Consider the following 26,762-nt stretch of genomic DNA (forward strand, 5'->3'; position numbering starts at 1 on the left):
GGAAACGAGAGAGAGCTTGGAGGGGGAGGTTGCCTATTCTTAAATGTGGATAACAGAGGTGATCACAACTTTAAGTGGCTTAGAGAATTGTCCATATTCAAACTGGCCAGCTGATAGGTTCTTTCAGTTCCCAGAGGAAACTGTAAGCACCCCTTAGCAAGGACGTCCCTTCCAGGACTATGCTTGCTAAGCTATGACAATTACTTACTATCAAACTTCCTGCACAAAGGACTAAGGTAGGTCATAAAATGAACGTGTGACCAAGACCACGGCTGTCTCATCCTTAATGTCCTTAAGAGTAGAAGATGCCCCAGAGGTAGAATTCTGTCATAACCTATGACAGCACTGGGTTTCTCTCCTTCTCTGCTCTTTGTTCAGGTTATTGCACTCTACCCAAACCATCTAAGGACCCAGAATCCCATCATTTGTGTTGCTGAGGAGCAGCTTTATTGCAGCAACAGGGAAAGAACAAATCTAACTTTTGTGATCCCAGCTCCTGGTAGGGTGGGAAAGAAAGGGTTATTGCTTTAGATATAGAGAAAGCAAAGAGGCACAGGACAAGGCCAGCCTGCAGGTAGAGCATAAGATGAAAGATGGTTGGGTCACAAAATTGCTTCAGCAATGAGCAATGAGCAAGTCTGGTATCCTTCAGCTAATGCAAATTTAAAATCACTGTGCTACCACCCAGTTGATAGATTGCTTGTCACTTGTTTAACAGCTTTCTGAGACAAACTATAAAACAAATATTAAAAAGAACAGCTTCAGAAACAGCCATATAGTCAAAGAAAGCAATAGGAGTGGAAATAGGATAAGAAAAGAAATCTCTTCAGGATGATGACAAAACACACTGTGAACTATATGGTGAAAGTATCCACCCCTCACTGTTACTGAGCAGCTCATATACACAGCACACTGTTCCTGGAAGTCAGTAGCTACTCATCTCACACAAATATTACAAGATGAAAAGGAGGTGGGGCAAAAACATTAAATACTTTTGAAGGAAAAATGGACCACAGTGGACTTACTGATTCTGATAATTTAAAATATGAAATTGTTGAATACTTTGAAAGCATAGCTCCTCTATAAAAATAGAGATACAGTATTACAGTGTTAACTACTGAATTATGATTTGTTGACCCTTTTAGAGTGACAGGCAGCTTCTGTAGCTTTTACTCATGAATGGCCATGTTGGACTTCTCTTCCTCAGGACACTAAGAGATAACACTACAGACAGATCATCTGGCCCTTTACAAAGCAGGTGGATGTATTTGCTAGTAAAAGAGAGACTTTGGCATGAGGTTATGTGAGAGTAACAGCAGGCAGACTTTCCTGGATAGAATTGGAATGTTTTAACAAAATGCCACGTGCACAGTGGAGGTGTTATTATCCTGCATGTGGTGATTGAACTGAGGACACACTAAAGAGGGTCAGCCCTGTTTACCCATGGCGATGGCAACCTGAGCTAAGCAAGAGAAACAAGCAGTTAAGGTAAGCCTACAAGGAATTCTTTTCCCCATGTTTTCCACCTAGTTTCTTTTTCATCAGGAATTAGGTATATTTCTCAAGAAAATATTTCCATTACACAGCCTAAAAGTATTTGTGGGTTTAAGGAAAATCCTTGTGGACATTACATGCGGTGCTTCAAATTAAACTGTTTTATTTAGGTTATGAAGAGAAAATTCTGCTAAAAGATGGAAGACTTTAAGGTTTCATTTAACATTAAAACCCAGTCTCATATAAAAGAGTTACCTTTGCTGCACAAGGGGGTACAAAGAAGTAATTTATATCCCCATGATTCGGGACATAGGAATTAGAAAATCCCTATGCTTTTCTTATATAAGGGAAGGAATTTTGTCAATGCATCTGGGGAAGCACTATTTCAAATGCTGGGGACAAAAGTGAATAGTAATTTATTTTTCCATGGGGAGGCAGGATACCCAGAGCATCTCTAGTGTCTTTCCATGCTGCATGAGCAATAGAGCTTCATGTCCAAAGTTTTCCCAGCCCCAGCATGATAAGTGAGCTTTCCATCTTCCTTTGACTCAGATTTTTATTCTGCCTGAAGAAGAACACATCTTTCACATACTGTGAGTCAATAGAAGGTTGTTGCCCTCCCCGCCTCTTTTCTGTCCTTAGATCATATTTTAAGAACCCATTCCTCATCCGATGAAAATCATGAAATATCATGGAAAATATAGAATATGGACAAACTATATGATAGCTGTTCTACCTACAGACACGTACAGGAAACCATAAAAGCTACGTGTTAAAAATCAAAAGAATTTATAAATATTTAATTAAAGCTTATTTTAGAACTGCATTTTTAAACAACTTTTTACTGTTGGAGGACATTCCACAATAAGTAGCCACACTGAAATAACTGAGGATTCCCATTGTGCTTTTACACAATACTGCTCTGATGTTAGCTCTTTATCCCCATAACTTTCCTGACAGCTCAATGATTAATGGAAAAGAAGTGAGTTGTTAAATATTTAGCTTTCCTGTCTTGTATTCTCTTGACAGAGATCTGTAAGAGTCACACATATGAAAAAATCCTTTGAAATGTTTCACTTATGAAATGATTTTCTAAACCTTTTCAGAAATCAAAAATGGAAAAAAAACCACTCCAGTAGTTTTATATGCTGTGAAAATGTCAGAAAAGCTAAGAACTCATTATCATGTGTTCATTTATGTTTGAATCAGGAAGAGTGTTACCAGTATATACAATATTCTCAACACTATCTCCCATAGCTTTTAATGGAAATATATCTCCCATTTTTCAAACCCTTTAGGCATAAGAGGAAATGACTACTTAACCACGATTTTCTTGTTTCCTTCTATTTTAAGATATGTATTTTGATTTAAAAAATATGACTTTATCCTGGTTGTCCTATTCTATTTAGACACTTAGACACAAGCAGCACCCATGTTTCTCATTCTGACAGCTCTTTGACACTGTACCTCAGAGGTGCACTACTGCATCCAAACCTCAGGTTGTGGGGCGCTTTTTCATCAGCATTTTTCAAAATAAGTTGTTACAGGGACACTGAAGAAGCTCCTCCCAGCTAATGCCACCACTGACCTAAAACAGTCAGCTCTATACAAGGCACTGATTAGTTATTGTTAACTCTGCAATGGCTCTTTCTGCTCTTTTCTGACAAGGGATAGCCCTGAATGTGTACAGTGAAAGTGGAAGTGTGGCAGGGAAGGGAAAGTCACTTGACTACGGTAGACCACCAGGCTCATGAGGAAATGTCCACATCTCCCAACCCTGGCCCATCTTGGGAGGTGACAGTAATTCCTTTTCTCCAGCCAACCCAATCCTTTGCCTCTCTGCAAGGACTGCAAAATGAATGTTGGTGGCCTACAGGTAGACCCCATGTAAAAGCCTTGCTTGGGGAGTTAATGAGTTGGATTCACACAAATGACTCCTGGGGGAAAAAAATTATACATTTCTCAGCTGTTCCAATCAGCTGAACCAAAACTTTAATGAAGAATTAGCTCCTGAAAGTTGCAGGATTCAGCTTATCAAAGCTTTGTCAACATGACAAATTGCTGGACAAAATCTCTTTTTTATCTAAGAACTGCTTGTGTGTATCAGTGGGTGAATGAATATATGTAAAGGGGCAGTGAAACTTTAGGAACAGACTCTCTGCCTGATGATAATTGCAAAACTACTTCTGGCCTCTAAAGGCATTTCTATTCTGCTTGGATTTGATGACTGCACAGATTTTGCTTCCAAGCACAGAGAAAAATGTGAGCAACAGAGAGAATTTGGCACAGACTATCACAGACCAATACAGAACCAAATGCAATTTCCCATGGTCAGCATAGTCCAGAGAGGTACAGAGAAACAAGGCGAGCACACCCTTGTCGAAGCTAGTGCAGAGCTCTCCTAGACAGGATCTACATCATCCTCCACAGCTGATTTTAGTCATGAGCAGTCATTCTCACAAATCTTATGTGACAGTAATAAGCTTAAAAATGAAAAACAATAGTTAAGATAAATGGATATAGAAATGCTAGAGCTTCAAAGGCCAAGTGAAGACTGCCCTATCAATCAAGAGCACTTGCTGACCACCTTTTTTCTTCATCTTATCTACTTTTTCTTTCTTTTTCTCCTATTTTCTCACACATGCATCCTATTTTCTGATACTTACTTTTCTGTAAGTAAAATCTGTAAATCTGCTTTTATGTATAAGTATTCAACAGAAATACATGCATCCTATTTTCTGATACTTACACTTATTGAAATCTGCTTTTATGTATAAGTATTCAACAGAAACACAACTGGATAACTATATACCCATCATGGTGGTCTAATATAATTCACACATTAATATATTTCCTGCAACAGAATTTATTTACATTTCTTTCAGTTTTCATTTAAGAAACAGAAGAAATTAGTATTAGCCTTGCAGGCTGACATTAACTTAATTAGAATGTTATTAAGGGATCTCTCACTTAATATCTATTGTAATCCTGGCATCATGAACAAGACAGGTTCTTTGTGCCCTTTCATTACAGTCATAACTCTACACATAGACATAAGCCACAATACAAATCCTCCCTTTTTTTCTGCATTTAGCTGCTGCTTGTAGTGCAGTCCAGTACCCCAAAGAGGGAGTCTGTGGATTTCATTTTCCTCTGCCACAACATGGGGACTATGTGTTGTCCCAATGATATTCTCATAATGGACTGTGGCTATGTTGCACTGTGTGATTCCCTCCTCCTTTTCTGCTGTTTGCCTGTATTTACTTGTTTTAGCTCAACCCCTGCAGAGATTTTGTGGGCTTCCTGCATTCCAACCGCCTCATGCCTGAACCTCTGGTTTTGAACAGGCTGGATCTTTCATTTTGCTGGAGGCTCTCAGTTTATGCCTGTTACACCTACACATAATCTACTTATTTCTTGCACTAATTGCTACACATATTTTTCTGCTTTCTCAGAGCCAGTTGTCTGGCTAGAGGTCTTTGAAAGACACTTCAAATGACTCTGAAGTTATTTCTAAAGTTTAGGTTGTTCACTGAAATTTGACCAAAACACCAGGCATGATATATTGGAAGATTTCTAAATATCAGAATTATCAATAAAAATCAGGTGAGCTAAACTCAGTAGTATGCATTTTAGTGTCTTTACTTATAATCTAATCCCTTCCAGAAGCTAGTGTTCTCTGTGCTGCTGAAACATCAGGAGGCTTTGGCCTGAAAATAATGGGTTCATTTGGGATCAGTGTGGAGCAGAGTACTAATAAATAGTGCTTTGAAATCTGTGCTCTCTACACATAGTGTTTACTGCACATTTGCATGTGAAAGATTTTCTCTACATTTTATTTTCTGTTAAAATTGGCAGTGTGGTAGATGGTGGATGCACCCAAACACATGGTCTGATTCCTTGAAAAGCTGCTGAAATTCCAAATGAAAGCTATACTAAGCAGCATATTTTTGGATCTTAGTGCAAGGACTCATTCTGAGATTACACCACAACCTGAGAGAGTTTTCAGCATCCAAAGATGCCAATCAAATGAAAAATACAAAGGCCCACTGGTAGCTTCCATCTTTGTCAAGTCCTGTGGGATGCCTGGCAGTTGTAAAATGTCTTCTAATAAGAAGGGCATTGATTTTGTAGAATTTTTTATTTATCCCATTTAATTTTTAGGGACACTTTTACTGTACGGAATAAGTTTGCTCTTCTTTGCCTTTCTTCCTCTTCTTGGCTGGGAAGATAGTGGTAAGGGAATGAGGAAGAAGGCAATATCCTTTACAGGGTTTACACCTTTATAAGGTTCATGTAGTGCACTGGAGAAGGAGGGCCTAAGGAGCAATAACTTTAACCTAAAGCTCTTTCCAAGGAAAGAGCAAAACAATTATTGCTGTTGTGGTAGCAGCTGCCATGACCAGGTACGACTAGTTGGGTGTGGCTCTACAGAGTTCATACATAGCAGAATAGAAGTATTTCCTCAAGAAATTTGCAGTTCTTGTGACAAAGAAAGATACAGAAAATCATGAGGAGACTGTGAATCAAACAAGTTTTAATAATTTCGGTCACATTTTGTCCTTGTCTGGCCATTGCCAAAAAATGTATTTCATTGATAAGTGGTCTTAAAGAGGATGACGCTTGTCTTAGCTACATCTGCCATGTATGAAATGCATGAGTGGGTGTTAGAGGATTCTTGGTGTTCAGAGTTCTTGAATTTCTGATGAGGTAAGGTAAGGATGTGGGAGGATGAAGATGTTTCTGAGATAATGATTTTGTCTTGTTCAATGACTGTCACTTTTATGGAGGATACTGGGGAAGGAGAAATTCTCTTCTACTCTCAGGGTATTTGGGTGAAACTTCAGCAGGAGAGAAGTCCCTTTCATTACAAGAACTACCACTTGTGAAGACTTTGCTGTTCCAGAAAATGCCCTTTCACAGAAATCTTTCTTGCTTTACTGATACAAGAAGTGTCTGTCCCACCTTTGCTAGCAGTATAACCAAAGACTAATTGGAAACTGAATCCTTTAAAATACTTCTCAGACAGAAAAGTGGAGAACAGTCCACCGCTAGCAGGTATTATAGCTCTGCAAAAGGCACAGTGTTTGAATTCCAGGTAATCCTTTGCAGTTACATTAGAATAACTCTTGAGAATAATAACAGTAAAAGAAGGCAGAACACAGACTAGAAAATCATAATTATTCGTGACAAGAGACAAATATTTATGATAAGGGTGGTAGGGACTGTTTAAATATAGAAAGCTAGCTATTTTTGAAGAGAAACATAAGAAACAGAATTGGAATCAAGGAAAAATTTGATAGCTATGGCCTTTATGGGAAGGAAATATATGGTAGCAGTATTGCATGTAAAAGCCTCTATCTCCAGCAGGCAGGGAAGATTACTAAAGGGAAAAGTGTACAACCCTCTAGACAGAGAAGCCTGGGAAGGAGAGAAGGTACATTTTACATGTAGTTAGCATAAAATATTGAGAGTAGTGCTTTTTAAGTCTTTAAAGAATCAATTTTATTGTTTTTCCAATACAGAATTGTTTCAATTGTCCTCAGGCTTCTGAATCATTTATATCTATAAAGAGATACACAATCTAGAATCTCTACTTCTCTTATGCACTGGCAAGGGTTTGAATTGCAAAGACAACTGAAGATGATTGACTTTGGAGAATCAAAAAAAGTTTGAGACTTTAGAAACTCTTATAATGCCTTTCTATATCATGCTTCTGAAATAAGTTTAATCATTACTTATATATGCCAGACTTCTACCTCAGGATATTTTTAATGTATGACTCCAAGCAGTTTGTTTTTAAAAGTGAAATCCTAAGAAAAACACACACAATTTAAACATTTTTAATAGTATTTTTCACTTAAATCAAAATTAATGTATAGATTCTGACAGAGTCACTTTCTCCCAGCATTAGTCATTAAGGGAAAAAAATCCTAACATTAATGCAACACAAATTATTTCCTTTAGCTACACATTAGAGATTCTTTCTCAAGCCACCTAGTTCTGTTATCATCTTATGTTTTTAAGGAGGCAGCACAGACCTTTATAAGTCTTGGCCTTTATTAATGATTGACTGATTCTTTTTATTTTTTCCTTCTCCAATCTTTGCTTAGAGCAAAATAAATGTTCTCTAGATCAATGTTTTAAGTAGACAGAACTGAGTAGCACAGATGCATAACGGAGGATGAAACCTATTGAAAAAAAATTCTTTTTATTGTATTTCCCCGTTTATGTTTAAACAAAAAATTAAAAAAAAAAAGTAAAAAATATATTTTTAAAAATATATTTTCTTATCTATTAGAAAACATTCAAAAATGGTAAAACCCAACTTCTCTTTGTTTGTTAAAACATATTTATGGCTTACTACCATAAAGACAATGAAGCAGGATGTGGGTTTTCATATCTGCATAAGAAAATGTTTGTTTTTTTAAATTTATTGTTGTTCCGTACAGCCTGTAAAATCTACAGCTACAGTAATCTGATCCTACTCATGCCTATAATATACATAGGCTACATGTGGATGCCATAATCACACACTTTTCCTTTAAAAAAGCTACTTTTAAAGGTAGACTGCTCACTTTAAAATAATTTATCCTTCTATAGCCTTCATAAAATAAAAATATTATTTTATGTATAGAATTTACCAGGGAATAAAACTGATTATATGTATCATGTTGGATTTTTATTCTTTAGACTCTCTAGTCCCACATTTCCTCTAGTTTAGACTGTAAAAAATTTGTAAAAAAATAGTTTTACTTTGGCTCAGATTTTAATACTTTTTTTTTTTAACCTAGTTGCATGTATTTCTGTGCTGCAAAATATGAACTGCAGAAAAAGCTGGTAATAATTTTTAGATTATTGTCTGTGTTTGGTTTCCTAATTAATTTTGAAACAACACCAGAATTTTAATTCTAGTATAATATCATGTATTTTCATAAGCAAGGCAAATTTATCTACAAAAGTTTGCCTATATGATAGATAATGCATTTGGGGGTAGGTAAATTAATGATCATAAATAAATAAACTAGGCATTACTAACTGTGAAGGAGCTGTTACATACTGAATAGACAAACACGATATTAGATGCTTTAGTAAGGATTCTGTATTGTTCTTTAAATCACAAATGTGGTACCACAGTTCAAGGAATTGCAAAACACCTGTGCCACAGAAAGTGGCAACACGTACTGTGAGCCTTTTGAAAAGCAAAGAAAACCCTACTGCCTTGAACTTCAGCAGTGATTTACCTTCCATTTACCATGCACTGAATACAAGTCTCAGGAAATGCTGCTGGGGTCAAGTACTGAGGCTCAGCTCATCTACAAGTCAGTCACACTTGAGACCCCGATTAAGTGACGTCCAAGTAACCAGCAATTACACACACACCAGCTTCCCTCCTCAGACATCTCTAACTACTGAAGTCCTTATTTTCATCTGTGGGTTGCTTATAAATTGCTACTGGCAGTTCAATGCTTTGTATCTCCTCATCCATTAGGTTAATTTGGAACGAATCATACTGAATTTAGGACACAAAACCTCATGAATTACATTTCATGCCTTGGGATATTATGACAGCTCAGAGGAGTTGGTCCACACCCACACTTGTTAACAGATTGCCACAAAGCAAAACCAGAGATAGGGGCAGGGATAGTGCAGAGTGGTGGGCGATGGATCAGGCAGTGACAGCATTTGCCATAATAAAGATAACACTTCTAAATGACAAGCGAAGTTCAACGGAGGGGATGCTCAAGCTTGGAGAGATCCTGACTTCTCTTGGTACAGTCTTCTCTTTTGATCTACTTCAGGCTGGAACCCTTATTTTCTAATTACATAAAAATGGAATTGAGGAAAAGAATGTGTGCAAAGACTCACTGAATGAGGTGAGGGTGGGGTTTTGGTAGTTTGCCACGTGCAGTGAGGATACAGCAGCTCACTTTTCCTACAGAAAAATCTAGTTTCCAGTGTAAAGAGAAAAGGGAAGAATTTCAAAACAGAAGTGATTTACTCTTGAAATTATTAATTTGGAACCATTTTCTTTGATACTTGCCTGCAACATTAAGTCAGACAAAGGTAAAATTAAGATATCCCTCAATCCTTACATTAACCATACAATACTTTTTCAATGTACTGTACAGATAAGGTTGAGTCAACAACCTTACTGTCCAAGTTGTATTAAAATCAGTGTATTTTTCATAACAAAGCAATGTTTCAAATGCAGAAAAAAAATATTTTTTTCATGGCACTAAGAGAAACAACTAAAAAATGTCTGCAAGTCTTCTGACATGACAGCATTAAGACTGAAAATGTACCAAAGAAAATATCATCTTCCTAAATTAAAATTAGCTTTAAATTTTGCTGAGCTGCAGAATTATGACCATCAAAAATTATTTGCTATGTATTTCTCAGTATCAATAATTTCTCATGTGCACTTCTGCTGAAAAACAAGAGCCATCATCCAGTGTGCTTGTTACTCATATTGATGAGTACAAAGCAAGAACAATGGAAAAACAAAATTAACTTAACAACTAATTAAATAGTTGATATGAGTAATACCCTCTTTTCTTTTATCACAGTTAAATGTCTGCCTTGCTCTCAAGCTTCTGTAACTGGATACCAGATAGTTAATTAAGTAGCAGTGTGATTCATATATAGCTTTAAATAATACCAAAATAATGATGTCCTTGTCATGGTCATGGTAAATCATTAACGCATCCCAGTTAATGGAGCTATTTCAATGAATTTAGCAGTCAAAAATGCAAACACATTAGAAGACCTGGGCTATAAATTTCTATGATGTACCATACCTTTTGCATCTCCTCTTATAAAATTCTTGTTAAATGGCTCAATGTAAAATATTTCTGAAAGTTATATTTTAAATATTTTTGGAATTTGGCATTCATTCACCTGCTGTATAGAGGTGTCATGAAAGAAGACATTCATACCCTTCAAGTTCAGGTATGTCATCCTAGATGTCTAAAAAAATAGTCTAAAATCCAACAAGTTGTCAATTTGCCAAAGTCCATGCAAAGCCACCTTTATGGGAAGATGCAAAGAAGTTCTACTCTGGTGTGATATGTTTTATGTCACACAGATGCCTCTTGATTCATATTGACATTTTTGGGAATCTACTGTGACCAAGTGTGAACTTAGAGTGATGTTTCATTATCAGTTTGAGCCACAACACCTTCTCCCACCTTTTCTCCCTGGCTATAATTCCCACTCTCACCACATATTGGCATGAGGGTTTGTTGCACTCATGTGAACATCAGCATAGAAATTCATACAGCTTAAATTGCTTCTCTTTCCTTTAAATCACTTTTCAGCCCTGTAAGGAAGAGTGCTGAAGCTGGATGGAATAAGAGGAGTGTGACAGGAGGCAAGTGTCAGAGTGGCACAGATTTACACCTCTTTAAAGCAATCACGAAACATCACACCATTAATGGCTGACACAGCTGCCAGGAGAAATTGTGTCCTCTCCAGAGGCTCTACCGACTAATTCAGGAGCCTATTTGAGCCAGAGGTATCAACTGAAAAAAAAGTGAGCATTCTGCCTAATATAAAAATAGCAGGAACACAAAGGTATTGACAGCAACAGAAGTTAGGCATCTTAACGTGTTTTGTGCATCTTACTCTAAAAGGGGTTTAGGGGCCTTATGTTGGGGTTTTTGGTAATTTTCTCTTTTATGGTGACTGTTTCAAAATCATTTTAAACAGAAAATAACAAAACCAAGGTGTTTGCATGTCCAGAAACTGCAGGAAACAGTAGCAAAATGTTCCTCCTCTCCAGGCCCCTTTCTGCTGTACAAGTAGGAGCCTGTATAGTTCCCTCTTGAACTGTTGGCTCAGTCTGCCCTGGAAACCAAACTCCATTTTTTACCTCCATTTTCCACTTTACCTCAAGGAGAAACTGATATAAGGAACTCCCAAATAAAACAGCTGTGAAAAAAGATGCAAGTATTCATGAAACCAAAATCCAGGCAGTGAATTGTAATTGGTATCAACACTCTTAGAAAAGTCTTTCAAATACACTGAGTTATGCCTTAAACATGTCCCTCCAGTAACTACTACAATAGCATTTTAGTCCTCATCTTAGTTTTTGATTTAAACTAGGTTGAACTGTTATTGTTGGTAACATATTTGTAAGTGTGTTCACTATAGTAAGTAAATTATTCTGAACATTTGAAAAAAACCTAAAGATCATTCATTCCCTAACAGCAGTTCCAAAATATTTTGTCTTGGATTTTGTCCTTCTAAATGTGACTTCTGTTTGTTTTTTTTTGTAAAGAAGAATAATGTCACTGTTTTGAGTATCACATGATGGAAATTATTTGCATTTATAACCTTTTTTAAGTGCCTGACCTTTCAAAAGCATTGGGAGACTGTAAATGGCACTTTGAATACTGTAGCTATGATAAAATATCAGTTGTGAGAATAATTGCCACTCGAAAAAGGTAGAAAAAACTATAATATTGGCTGCTGTATTTTTAAGTCATCTTGCTTTGTATGAGTATTGAATGTCTTTATTAAAAGTTGAAAAGGTCTTCCAAACAGAAATTCTCTAATTTTGACTTAAGTGGGATGAATGCTCTGTTTAATAAAAACTAGTGGGAGATTAAAACCACACGCAAAAACCCCACAAAAATTCTCTACTATAAACCTATAGGTATCTTTGTATCAAGCTCTGAACATACTATAAAATCAGCAAGAAGCTAATGAGGAGAAATGTACCATGCATGCTCTTAGATATCTCATGAAAAATCTGACCGTGAATGAATGATTAAAAATTACAAGCATTTATTACTTCAAATTAATTGCTTTGAAAGCTGTGAAAGAAACAAAACTTATGACCCTACAGCCTCACATCTCCAATCTATTCATTATATTAGCGTACAGAGAAGTAATTTTGCAATGCTTGTTATAATTTTTTCTAAATAAGCCTAATGTGGTTAACTGAAGTATGTGCTTCATTTATTTCTGTAGTGAACATGAATAGTCACTTGATATGTTTTATTTCATGGTAAGTATAACATTTTCCTAATATTTCTTTTCCAATATTTTCAGTTGTTGCACACTAGCTGTTGGAATCACACCAGTATATTGGTAATATAGTACATAACCATGTGAAGGATACTTTAGGCATCTGAAATGACTGATTCACTAGAAGGTGACATTTGCTGCAGAGCTCCAGGAAGATGCTCAAGGCTTCACAAATAACTGCATCCTGTAAATTTAAATTTTGGGCTTACTGAACTCCATGCCTTCTCTCTCTAACTTCCTAGCTCCGTGGTTCTCAAGAGTTACCTCTGAGCAGTGAAACAAGTGTTTAACACCTGGGGTTTTTTGCATTTGGTCTTTTACTTGTGTATACTTACAGACTGGTATGAAAACTAAGTGCTTAATAAACCTCTCTTTTCAGGTGATTTTTTATTTTCTTGTGTGGAAATGAACAAAAGTACCTAAGTAGTCCATTGTCAGAATTTTACCTCAGGCAAAAGAATAAAAAATTAAAAGAGGACAGATTGTGGAAAATACTGCTGTGTTATCTTTTGTTTATAACTCTTTAGAGCATTCTAAAACAGATACAGGACACCAGTTATGGCTGGTATGTGAATGTTGAACACATTGCTGGTCATTTTTTATCAATATGAAATTTAGACTAGTAATGATCTGTATCCTAATATTCTCAAGCCTACCCCAAAACAAAGGAATGCACTGACCTATAGTTCATCATCATGCACTCATTAGAAACAAAATACTATATAAAAGTTTATAATACATGCCATATGTAAAGTGTTGTTGGAATTATTTTCATATTTTAATATCAGTTATGCTACATAGCATCAAATAGAATTTCTGGTTTTTTTTTTTTTTATTTTCAGATTCCTCAGATATTAATTATGTAAAATTAAATAGCTTAAAATTGGATATTTATGACAAATATGTGTTGATTATATCTTGAGGTTATATATCCTGTGTATTCATCCATCATATCCTATGAAAATAGAGGAATAGCACTTCAGAATGCACAATCTGGAGTCTCAGTGTTACACATCTCTTAACAAACATAAAAAAGATCCTGTTCAGCTGATTGCTTCAAAATATTCATACTACTGTTTCCTAAACTATAAGAGTTTATCTAAAGCATTTAAGCCCTCCAGACCCTTAGTGTTCCTTCAAATAACTTTCCATTTTCTGGTGACAAGACAAGCCAAATCCCCGATAATTATTGCAATTAAGAATTCCTGCAGATTTAGATCGATTTTTCAGAATGAAACCTGTGTGCAGCACTAAATCTTAATACAGCTCCACACTAGGTCTAAGACAAAAACAGTGTTCGATACAGCTCCATGCAAAACTCCTTCTCTGAACTGCATGAGCATAGGCTGACTTTTCCAATAAGGCTGGAAAGCATTTATTCTAGAACTGGAAAGCAGATTAATTCCTGTGAAAACTGTAAATTCCTGAGTAAATCTGTAAATTCCTGAGTAAAAACTGTAGTACTGTTTGTCATTTCACCAATACATTATTCTTGAGATCAGTTTTATGTATGAATAACTTTGCTGCTCACAAGAGATCTGTTTTCCTATAGCAAGATATTCTGGAGGAGTTAGTTAATTTAAATATAGTTATTAATGATGGTACACAATATTAAATTTTGAGTTTGTCATTTGCTGTTTAACATTTTAATGTTTTTGCATAGCACCATTGTATGATGGTTTGGGTTTTTTTTTAATGCAAAGAAACACACGTGTGTTTTTCAGCATCATATATGAAAAAGTCCCTACATATAATTCAGAAACACAAAGTATAACTTGAAGCAAAAAATCTGGCAAAAAATGATTACACAATCATATGATTCTTGATGTTTCAAATTTATAAAATTACAGTCTTTTTAGGACTAAAATTTCACATGAAATAATGTATGATATATGCCTAAATTGCATTTCTTGGTATGTGGTACTCTGTACTTATTGTGATCTTGGCTACAATAAGTTATACCTTGCTTCCACAGAGTATTCCTACAGAGGTTTTGCTGTATCTGATTATATTTCACTCCACTAGTAAGGAACAAATGATTTTTGATATTTTAACTCTTTTATAGGAACCCAATCTCCTGGATTACCCAACTGATATGTCAAGTCTTCTCAGGTTCCATAGCCTTCTCTCATCTTATCAAAATAAACTGGTTGTATTGCACAAACAATCTGAAATAGAATATTCTCATACATCTAATCTGTACATAAAGAATCAAGTGTACATAGTTGCAGAGGTACTGAACAGACACAGTTGATTCCATTAAATCCTGCTTAGATTTTTAAAAGAAAAGTATGGTACATAGTACTTTCTAGAGCAGACATTTCTCAACGGATTATAACCTAGCAGGAATAAAAAAGTTTTACTATTCCACCCTTAAATCAGATAAATATCTCCCAGAGGAAGCATTGATAAAGTGGGATAAAATTTGAACAAATGTATTGTCAAGTTTTGTCCATGCATAAAAAAATATGTGAGATAGATATATATCTATATATGTAGATAGATAGATAGATAGGGAGAGATTAGGTATACATGTATATATATTTATTCTCAGACACACACAAGTGCATAAAGAGAGAAAAAGAAGCCTTTAAAATACATATGCTATTTTTAATATCTTAACCATGACGTTTTAGGATTTGATTAAGTAAGGGAAAAGAGTGGAAGGAAAATCAGCTGATGTTATCACTGGGCTGTAAGCACAAACTTTTTCTTAGTGCGGTTGAATGTTTCTGACTCACTTATTGTCTCTTTAGTAAACTATATTAGGGCCTTCATGGATAGCCTCAGCTACAGAATAGCTGTATTAATGCAATCTGAAGGTTGAAAGTTTAAAGAAGGGAGTGTAGGGTACCTTGCAAACACTTTTTTTTTTTTTTTTTTTTTGGATAGTCAGATTTTAGAGATTAAAACATCCCTTATCACTCTCTTCACTAGATTTTTTTTTCCTAAATCAAGACCTTTGTTGGGAGCACACTTTAATGCTATACTTCTCCATCTGGAATTTGAAAGCTGAGCTGAAAATGTCAATTAAAAAATTTAAAGTTATTTTCTCTCTTTAAAGTAGAATGTGTAAAAGAACCCACATGCAATTTTGGTCAGGTTGTATCTGGTTTGACTGAAAAAATGTACATACATGCTAAAGACCTTCCTAATAGCACTGCTTCAGAGAAATAAAGAGAAGGTTTTTTTAGTCTTTTCTTCCCTTCCAACCAAATGATCCTGCTTATGCACGTTTATAAAAACCAGAAGATAATACTTATATTTACTAAATTTGCTTGAATTGACTAAAAACCCCTCATTGTTATTATTGCTGTTTCTGACACTTCATGGGCTCTCCATTTTTCCACGTCTCTCCCATAATAGTCCTCAGAGTCTACATCAACAAGTCTTGAACTGGTTAGCACATCTAGCTATTATCACTGACAAAAAGACAGCAAAATTGACAGCAATATGCAAACTTCTGCTCCAATCGGATAAATATTGCCCTGTATATGATTTTCCTGAATGCTTGGTTTATATTTTCATGTATATCTTGGTAGGAAAAATTGTCAAAGACACTTTTAGGTTTGTTTGGGTTTTTTTGTTTTTGTTTGTTTATTGAATATTCTTTCAATTCAATTTCCATCCTGAAAGGAGTCACTGATTGCTAGTTATCTCATGTCACATTAGTTAATTTATTTATACATCTACTGTTTGATCTAGTTAAGGACGGCTTTTATCATTAACAAGGTCAATTTGTGTGGAAGGTTTTAATGCAACACAATGCTATAAATGAACCAGCATTCTCCTGTCCCTGATGGGGAGCTTCTTTCTATTACTGCTTTAGAAATAATATATTAAAAGTAGTCCAATGAAACTTTTTCTTGAATCTATGCAGGGAAGGGTGAGAAAGAAGAAATCCCCAATTCACTATGTAGTAATTAATTTAATTTTATCAAAATAATTCCTTAGATAAAAACAGGACAGGTATTCACTGCGTATTTGGTCACAAGTAACTTTTTTTGGGTTGGATACAATTCAGGAGGATCAGTTTATTCAGATCATCAGGGAAAGTGTCTTGCTTCCTGTACAAACTTATCTTTTAGGTCCATTCATATAGTGCTGGAAATACTTTATTCCTTTTTTTTTTTTTTGTTTCTCTTCTCTAACATCGAGCCTACCTAGCTAAAAATAATTCAACAATAGCTTTATTTTCCTGGGTGAATTTTGCATGTCAAATTACAGCCTTGTGCAGAAGCAGAAGATACACTGAAAAAGTGGGGAGGACAGAGGCTAACTAGCTTGTGAGGTGTTTAAAATAATTATTTCATGTTTTGTAATGTTTTAATCCAGATCCATTACTATCTGTTGTGGAATCACATCTGTCTTCTTTAGTAACATGACATGAACCAACTGGTTACTAAAATCAGACTTTCTTGACTCAGGCTAATAGTATTCTTTGTTTCCTTGATGGGAGCATTTATTGGACAGCATTAGTGGGAAAAACACTGTAACCTGAAAGGTGAAACTGAAAAAACTCAGAATTTACCAATAAAAAATCCCAGAATATATATATTTTAAAATACATTTACAAATCATGGATATTATATATTTCTATCATAAATACATAACATCTGCATGACCCTAGAATTAAAAATAGTTACCCAAAATTTTAGGATTTCAGATATATAAGAAACAATGTTAATTAATGCCTTCCTGAACAGGTCTGTGTTTGTATTTTCAGATTTTTGTTTTCATTACGATTACAAGGGGGTTTTATATTAGCAGGGATTTGTACACATGATTTGGTTAGCTGTGGAATGCAGTTCCTTGGATCATCATGTTCTTATTCCCACACTGTGCCTCCCCTGGCCACCTGTTCACTGCCAGCTTTTCTCCCCTCCCTGGCCTATGCTGCCACCAGACCACAGAGTGGCTTAGAGCTGAAAACACTCTTCATCTTCTTACAGCTCCAAGCTTTGCAGTACATGATCTTTTAAGGACTGTATTTACCATAATATTTTATCTGGAGATGTGTTTCCAGAGAAGTAGTTTATAGTGGGGTCACATATCTACCTAAAAGCCCTTTTAACAGGAGAAAAACTTGAAAGTAATTAGCATTTTTTACCCTTGCAACAGGATTAAGTAATTGATTGCAAAATTGGAAGTGAAGTAACAAACAAAAAACATAAAGTCCAGAAACTAATCTTTCTTTCCTCATCTAGGTTTTCTCTACTTCATTCCTTGGCTCTCCGATGTTGTTTTTTATGAAAAGCCTTTAAGAAATTAACTTCTCCTTCAATTTTATCCTGTGCTTCCATCTCATGCATTTCTGGTTACTATTCAGTGTAATAAAAAGATATTTCTGATGAATTCTCCAGATACCAGTGACTCTCTAAAGTTTCTGATTGCAGTGCAGCCATGCTTAACACACTCCAAATACCAGTTGAATAGCAGGACACCTTTTCCTCAAAGAACTGTGGATAACTTGAGCATGATGGGAGCCTGTGGGTTCCTAGGATTGAGGTGTGCAGATTCTTCGGCTCTGGTTTCTTACCTTTTGCCTTAGCAAGTCAGACTGCAGATGACTTATGCCATATCAGTCACCCCTTAGAGAAACTCCTTCCTGCAGTCACATCTCAGTCTGATGCTGTTTTATGGAAGCCAAGCAAGACAATAACACAACAGGTGTGTGGTCCCACAACATTAATTTTAGTTGCTGGTGTATAGAAGAAGCCACTATGTCTTATATCTCTGTCACTCAGCAGTGCTGTAGCCAAATGAGTAAGTTATGTCTTAGACATGTCTTGGGAGTTAGATACACCTTGGTTTAGATACTGCATGGAGGTGTTCTATTTAAGAACTGAAGTCCAGTAGCTCTTTCAACAGAAAATGTGCTGATATTACTGAGGTCTTCCTCAGAAGTGTGCCCAGCACTGCTCCACAGGGGCCTGCCAGCAGGGGAAGATTTGGAGGTGAATCATCACTATTGACTTTCCAGTACACCATGTGCACCTGGAGCTACACAAATCCCTGTAAGGTAGGTATGTACATCCCAGAACATCCCCTGACACACGTAACCTGCTTCGTTTCCAACTCAGGCTGGAGGACTGCAAGGTGAGAAGGACAGAAATGTGGGAGGGGAGCAGGGATTGCCCCAGATCCCCACCAACTGGTGACCTGCTAAAGAAATCCTGGGCTGCCCCAAGCTCCTAGTTCCTTGCTCTGTCTTTTCTTTTGGAATGGGAATATCACCCATTCCACTTCTTCAGTGTCCACCAACACATTTATTTGCCAAGTAAGGGACAAACACACCATTCCAAACACATTCTGGAGGATTAACATTTTCTGGCAGTATCTAGACTGGTCACAAAATGTGGTGACCCCAAGACTCATCTGAGTAGGATTCGCCTGGCTTCAAGAACTATCCAAGTGAATCTTGGCATTATTCCAACATTAAAGTATTCTCATCTTTTGCAAGGTATGAACTGACCCTCAGAAATGAACACTGGCTTTCCTCAGGGAAACACAGACCTTTTGAAGGTTATCCAGCAGGACCAAGGCATTAAATCTAAGAGCAGAACAACACAGTTTTCATGTTAGGGAACTATCAATTTTTTTCACTCATTCCAGTTCTCAAAGGCTTTTTCACAGGCTTTTAAACAACAAATTAATATATTCTTGTAGCTTCTTGATATAAGGCTAAGTACTGTAACTTCACATTAATTTATGGTCAGACTTTCCCATTTGTGTCTGAAAATGACATTTTCAAGTTAACTCTTTTATATCCACCAACAGCTATTTAGTTTTCTGAAAAGTATCTTTTTTAAACCCAGCTCTTTTCAAATTATTTTATATGTTTCTTAGAACTTTGAGAAAACAAAACTGAGACTAATTCTAAAACTCGTAGACAAAAAAGCCTCTAGCTAGCCATTAATAATTACACTCTTCTTGAAATAGTCTCACCATACAGTATATTTAGCAGGACAACATTCTAGCCCAGAAAGGTTCTGCCTTTTGTTTTTGATTTTTTTTCATCAAAAATATCTCAGTAAGCAACATTAGTTGAAAAACAAATGTGCAGAGTCACTTTGTTCTCTGTTCCCTAGTCTTGTGTTCAAACAACATGAAATCATTAAGGACTGGCATACAGGAAAGGTTTTCTGAGTCAGTATATCGGAAACAATACCTTCAGAACAACAGAAAGTAGCTCTAGAAGGAAACATGCTACATGTGTCCTTTTCTATATAATAGTTTCTGAAAAAACCTGTATATTAGCATATCAGAATTTTACCTGGCTAGCCTGAATCATTCAAAGTAATAGTTTATTAATATCAAAGAAAAGATGAGTTATTCCCTGGACATTATTGGCCATTAACTAGTAATCCCCATAAAATGCTCTGCCAACGACTGTCAGAATTAATTTGCAAGCCTTCTGCTTTGTCTGATGTTGTGTTGCAGAATGCACTGAACTTTACTTGCACTATTTTCTTTCTATGAGATTTATATATTTTTTTTTCTATGAGGTTTGTTTCCACCAGACTGGTTTCCATTTTCTCCTGTAGCCGACATGCTAGAAAATCTATCACTACGTTACTGTTCTGACACCATAATTCCAGTGCAACCTACTGTTTGTTTCTTACAAGTTGCCCTCATTGCCAATACAAAAAAGAGATAAATTGCTATATCCTGCAAAATCTAGTAACTCATACACTCAGTTTCTCCAGAAGTAGGACACTAAAGTGACCAATCATACCCACCAGCCACTAGACTAGAAAAAAGGAACCAAAATGCTTTCTTCATGCATCAATTTCTCTTCATTCATCTATACATAAATATTCATGAATTCAGAATAATCAGATGTTATTATGATAACACTACTGTTTGCTGGATGATTTGACTGGCACAACCTTTGTCATTACAAAATATTTTGCAATTCTGTAAGCAGCCACCAAAGCACAGAAGTCTTCCGAGCAGAACTTAAATCACAAAATCCCAATGAAACCCACAGCACGTATGAATATACAGAAGAGGGAAAGTTTAGAAAGAAAAGTTCAGATACTCTTGTAATTGTTGACTTTCAGCAAGATAAAACCCAGTATCAGTAATCAAAAGCTAGCATTCAGTATGAATTATTAAAAGTTTTTTATGAACAACGGTCTTCTAGATGATATATCATACATCTCTGTATGGAATAAACATATTTTTAATGCCTTTTCAATTAAATTATTAATGCCAACATGCCATCACATTACCATAATACATTAACATGTCAAATACCTTCATATAATTTGAACAGAGGTTATGTTTGCTACTTACCTAACTGGGTCTCCTGAATTGTTAGCTTACTCTCCAAGGGGTGTAAAAGCTTTGGTGGTTTATCTGTTAGTGGTGCTAGAAAAGAAAGAAATTCACATATATAGTGTTCTGATTATTATTGGATAGACTAAGACTTGGTTTTATACCTATTGTATCAGGAAGTCTTTGGTTTTTCTTTTGTTTCAATAATGTTCATGCCTTCAGTAGCTGTAAATGTTTTTGCTTAGACAGTAAATATGGCACCAAAATTAAAGGCCCTTGTATGAAAAAAAGTAATTTCTTTAAACTCCCACAAAAAACCCCCAAGCAACAAAACAAAAACAACAAAATCCCCAAAACTAACCAACTAAAAAAAAATGCAGTGACATTGCAATTTTCTATTTTTGTAAATATTATCCAGAATTTCATAGTTTTCTGTGATATTTAATTACTTTTCTATAAAGTACAGTCATTAACAGATAAATAACATCAAATCAATTACTGTAAAACAAGTTTGAATATTTTACAAAAATTTTATTTGAAAAGATATTACCAACACTGAAGCTTTGTGAAGGGGAGTACTAGAAAAAGGCTAAGTTTTCAAAATCAAAGGAATGGATACAATGAAATAATGTCAAGATTCCTAACAAGATGCCTTCCCTCTTCCCTTTTGGTCTACCCTGAAATAATATTAGTAGACTTATGCAATAGTGGAATAGAAAGAATTTTGTAGTGGTCAAAAACCTTCTGAAGGTTGATGAAGTGTGTTCAAACCATGCATGTATATAAACAATGCTGTTCTACTAAATATAACATCTGTCTACTTAATTCATAGAAGCACCATTGATTCTTACTACTTTTGTTCTTAGCAAGTGTCCTCTTTGCTATGTCTGACAGATGAGTGCATGCCATATGAAAAAAAAAGAATGATTTTTTTTCTTTTAATACTGATAGTAAATATTCATGGAAAATTTCCAACTTTTCTAGTCACCTGCAACATTTTGATATTCTGCTTTTCAACATCAATTCATACTTCAGTTCTTAACACAGATTATGGGCTGTCGCAGATTTAAAATACATTTGACATTTTGATATAGCTCTAGAATATTTGTTCCCTTCAACTTGTCAAAATCAATGCTCCTTTTCTTACTGACATACACACATACCCATATGTGTATGGGCTTAATCTACTAAACACATTCATCTCCTGTCAGTGGAATAGCAGAAGTTTAGTTGCATTCTCTTCACTATGTTTCCTCTGGTCTTTTAGTAAATTATCAATGTTCTTTAAAAGGTACAGCATTTAATTTCAACTTTGAGACAATTACAGAATGGAACCATTATCAACTCTTGTTTCTGCTTTACAGAGATTATCCTTTATATGATAAAAGCATAAACCCACTCAGCTGGTATCAGGGGTGTTAACCCATCAGATCTAGCAATGAATCAAAATTCAGGAATCAGAAAAGATGTGTACTTGGCCCACAGACCTTCTTTCAGTTCATTCTTCTTACAGCTTCTAGTCTCTATGGGAAATCATTCTGCACTACAGACTGTGGAGACAGCTGCAGTTGTGAAGGACTTTTTGACATCATCTCTGGGTTGCTACTTTTCTTTACACCAATGTTAATTCTTTTTACCTCTTTTTGTCTCTCTGTCTTTTTTTCCTTAAAGGCCAAAGTGGGTGGAAGGGAAAAGGATTCAAAATATATTTTCTTCTTAAACTGTAAAATTAGTCATTCCCATTTCTTAACTTCTCTGTAAAGGCTCATAATGCATCAGCACATCGGCATTTTTTAAACATCCACTATGAATTTAAATTTAATTTTGCAGTTCTGTCATTCTCAACTCAATTACTATTCATCAGATAATGTCTTCTGAGTCATTGTTGTTCTAAATCTGTTTTGAAACTATGATCAGATTTTAAGTAAAGATATAGTAACTTGTGGAGTTAATGCAACAAATAAGAAGATTAGAAACCAGCATTTTTTATCAGTTTAAGGCAAGATCAACATTACTTTTATGGTCCTATAACTCAGGTCTCAAAGAGGTTTTCTACTTTTAAATGAATAGGCCCAGGATGTGTGGAGGTAAATCATCCTTCAACAGAAGTATGAAGTTATTATAAAAATTTTGCCCAGTTTAATTTTCCCGTAATTTATGAGATTTAATACAAAATTTAACAAAACAAATGCTACTGAAAATAATAATTTAGACACATAACTGGTGTATCAGAATCACAGGAGCATGTAGGCTAGAAGGATCCTTTGGAAGCCGAGTGATCCAACCTCCTGTTGGAAGCAGGTCCAATAGAGTACATTTTGAACATCGTCGTGGATGCAGATTTCACCACTTTGGGTGTTCCAGCTGCCAACCACCCAGTGGCCCTGCACAGGACTCAGTCCAGTACATCTGTCATTTGAACAGCAAAGGCCTCAAATTTGTCAGTGTCCCAGGTGAGGCCTCACAGACACTACAGGGCTGGGAATGATCACCCTCCCAGACATGCTGGATAAATTCTTGCCAAGAGCTGTGCAGTTGGACTTTGCCAACTCATGCTCAACTTATTGTCCACCTGGGCTGACAGGACCATTCCTGCAAAGCTTTTTCCTACTCAGTCAGTCTCAGCTTCTACTCTGCTGCACGGGATTATTCCACTTCTAGACAAAGACATTGCCTTTGTTGGACTCCATGATTTTCTCCAACTTTTCAAGGCTTCCTGAAGGAGCATCTCTATTCTCTAGTTTGTTACCCATTCCTCCCATTTTGCTGAGAGTGAACCCTGTTTCATCCTTCAGGAGTACAAAACCCCCCTAATCAATAGTATAACAAAGATAAAATAGAAGTTGTGTCACATGCTTATTTTAAAGTTACCAATCTTTGTAGCCAGTAAGAGTTAATATTTAGTAAGATGATGCAATTCTAAAAACTCTAAATTGGGGAAAGCATCCCAGCATTGCATTCCTTTTGATGTCTACCAACCTCACACTGTTGTGACTATGTCTATACTATAAGCAATCACATTTCCCAGGGCCAACTCCTTCACCTGTCCAGAAAAGTAAAAATATCCTTGGGTACTCTGCATTCCAGGGTTTTAGACTGCAGGGAAATACTGTGAATATGAGTAATATAGGCAAGGAAAATAATTTTAATAACTGATGTGCTTAAACTATCAAATTTTCCAAGCTGATCTGAAAATTTTTCTCAGTCAGTCAGGGCCGTTAATGTCTGCTATTTGATCCATTTCTTATCCTGAAGATGTGTGTAAGTATGTTCTCGCATATTAATCCCTGTGGACTGATGCAGAGGTAGGAATTTCTCTAGCTGCCTCTCCACCTCTCAAGTGTACACTCTCCCCAGATAGCAATATTAATGGAGAGCACAGAGTTAGCACAATCCTCATTTAGTTTAGAACCTCTGGAGTAGACCTATGTGTCTCCTATAAGCTTTTTCCTATCATTAAAACCATGGGGAATGACTTCTTAACTAGGTCATGTGAGAGGCTATTCAAAATCAATATTCTTTTCAGATGGATATATTGAGGCACAGTTACCTACTAAATTGAACAGCAAAACCATATTTGAATCCTTTCTTCCTAAACTTTTATTAAATAGCAAGAACCTAACAAAATTTATAAAACTTAAAACTGCATCTGGTCTCTTTAACAACTTAAATACCTTTTATTCTTTTTTTTTATAAATAGAGGTAGGAAGGCAATAATTTTCATGTCCTACAAAAATATCCAGGATTTCAAAGCACTTCCTGTTCTGCACTCTATGCAAAGAACAAAAATTCTTTTGAATATGTTTAAAAATATAAAGAGAAGATCCTCTTCCCACCAGGTAGTACTTATCAATGTGGCTGTCATAGAGGAGGAACAAAGTGATCAGATTCCTATTCTTGCATGAGGGAATTCTCAAGTCTTTTGGCAAGAATCTTAGTCCCTAGATATTATTATCTACTGATGCATGGATTCACTTTTCCCTTCCTCCCTCTTGGGTTTTTCTTTCTCTTCTCACTTTTTTTTTTGGTTTTGTTTTTCACTCGCCCCATAGCCCCCACTTAAGAGTCAAGAACATTATCCCAGACACAGTTTACCAAAATTGGTATATTCCTCTCTGAAAAAAAAAAATGGGGGTTTGATAGGTCAGTGCCTTTTAAAGGAAAGCTGTTTGATCATAAATCAAGTTTACAGCTCATCTTATGTTTGACTTCTGAACCATCTTTGATGAATGGTTTGAAAACAAATATGTGTCAAACTTGAAGTAAACTAAAGTTAAAAAAATAAAAAGGTGAAGTAACCAATTCTGAAGATTTATTAAAAATTAATATACAAGTTCAGAGATACCAGTCAGCTGCAGACATATTGATCCTGCTCAGAGAAAAAGTGACTAAATTCACATTCCATGTCTATCAGATTGGATGTACATTTAGAATATATTGAACAATTTGTCTTGTGGTAATGAAAGTGAAAGCCACCACAATCAGTCACCCAGCTGGAAACAATCAGAAGATAATATTTTTATACCAGCCACTGACTTCCATACTCCTCTTCCCACACTGCTGCTTTAGCTTTAGATGAATGTGGTCACATGATACGTACATAGACCTGCTCTGTGCAAAACACTGTTACTTGGAGAGACCAGCCAACTGTTAGATTTCAACACGTGTAATGAAGATATCTTAATTCAACCTGTACATCAAAATAGCACTAATCTGGATATCAAAACTGAGCTACCTCAAAATGCACAAGCTTTATAATAGAAAAATTATAATTCCAAAGATCTAGGTTTACATCTGTTTTACAAAGTGCTCACGGATTCTCCCTTGAAAATAACTACAAAAGGTTTTAATTTCTTAGAGGAAGACGCGGTTGTGTGGAATTGCCTGCAAATCAGAAAGCCAGTTTATTGTCTGGACATTTCATCCAAGGGCAAAAAATCACAGGAATAGTTGCCTTAGTTGTCCAGTCTGAGTTATACATATTTTAGAACATTTCTGCTTCAACTGTTTTATTGAAGTAGAAATTGTTTTTTGAGGATGAAAATCCTTTTGATCTCTCTGAGATTTGAGATAACACAATGAGATTAAGCCTCTTATGTTTATGAACTTAGACCATTTTTAGAAAAAATGACTGACATGTCCCTGGAAGATATTGTAACCATAGCACAGGATTAAATAAGGGGAAGAATTCATTGCTATGCAAAGGAAAATAGTCCTACACTTTGAAATCAAAGGACATCAGAGACATGGAGTTCTTTTCATGAAGTCAGCAGTGCTTCTTTGAATTCAACCCACAGTTCAAAAAGACTCCCCATCTCTTGGTTTGTGTTTAGAAAATTAAGAGAATTCCTCATTTCTGTGTACTTTCTTGCTAATTTTCTGTGCGTCTTTTTCTCCTGTATTTGTCATGCCAATTTTGTCATATGCAGATAACTGTGAAGACAAGGTATTTCCATCAGAGGAGGGATATCTGAGGGGGATATAGAGGAGGCCTGACTGAACAAGTTGCCCAGGGAAGCTGTGGCTGCCCCATCCCTGGAAGTGTTCAAGGTCAGGCTGGATGGGGCTCTGAGCAACCTGTTCTAGTGGAAGGTGACCCTGTCCATGGCAGAAGGTTTGAAACTAGATAATGCCTGAAGTCTCTTCCAAACCACACCATTCTATGATTCTGTGGCAGTGCCTGGCACTGCTGCCTGCTCCACACGTTCTCAGAGTTGTCCTAGGGCTGGCTGTGAAGTGCATGGGGTGCACTCACCCTCCCAACTACCTCATCTGAACATTTATTCAAGCATTGTCAAGCATGATTGTCTTATGCCAACATCAGTGGAGAAGGTTTGAAACTAGAGTAAAACAATGGGTTTGGGTTTTAGATTGCTATGTTAAAGTGTCTACTTCATGAGAGGGCTCTGAAAATAAAGCACTGTCATTGGAAAGCCATCAGTTATGAAAAG

The 26,762-nt window shown here is 36.0% G+C and overlaps 1 protein-coding gene across 1 annotated transcript in view; it reads right to left on the bottom strand.

Moving 5' to 3' along the window:
• The window catches only part of IL1RAPL1 (interleukin 1 receptor accessory protein like 1), a 694,687-nt gene that overhangs the window by 140,139 nt on the left and 527,786 nt on the right, over positions 1–26,762 (bottom strand). Inside the window, exon 6 of the mRNA XM_017728403.1 lies at positions 20,830–20,904. Coding sequence (XP_017583892.1) covers positions 20,830–20,904 — 75 coding nt within the window. The remainder of the gene's footprint in view (positions 1–20,829; positions 20,905–26,762) is intronic.

This window comes from Corvus brachyrhynchos, unplaced genomic scaffold, assembly GCF_000691975.1.
Source record: "Corvus brachyrhynchos isolate BGI_N302 unplaced genomic scaffold, ASM69197v1 scaffold11, whole genome shotgun sequence".
NCBI classification, from domain to species: Eukaryota; Metazoa; Chordata; class Aves; order Passeriformes; family Corvidae; genus Corvus; species Corvus brachyrhynchos.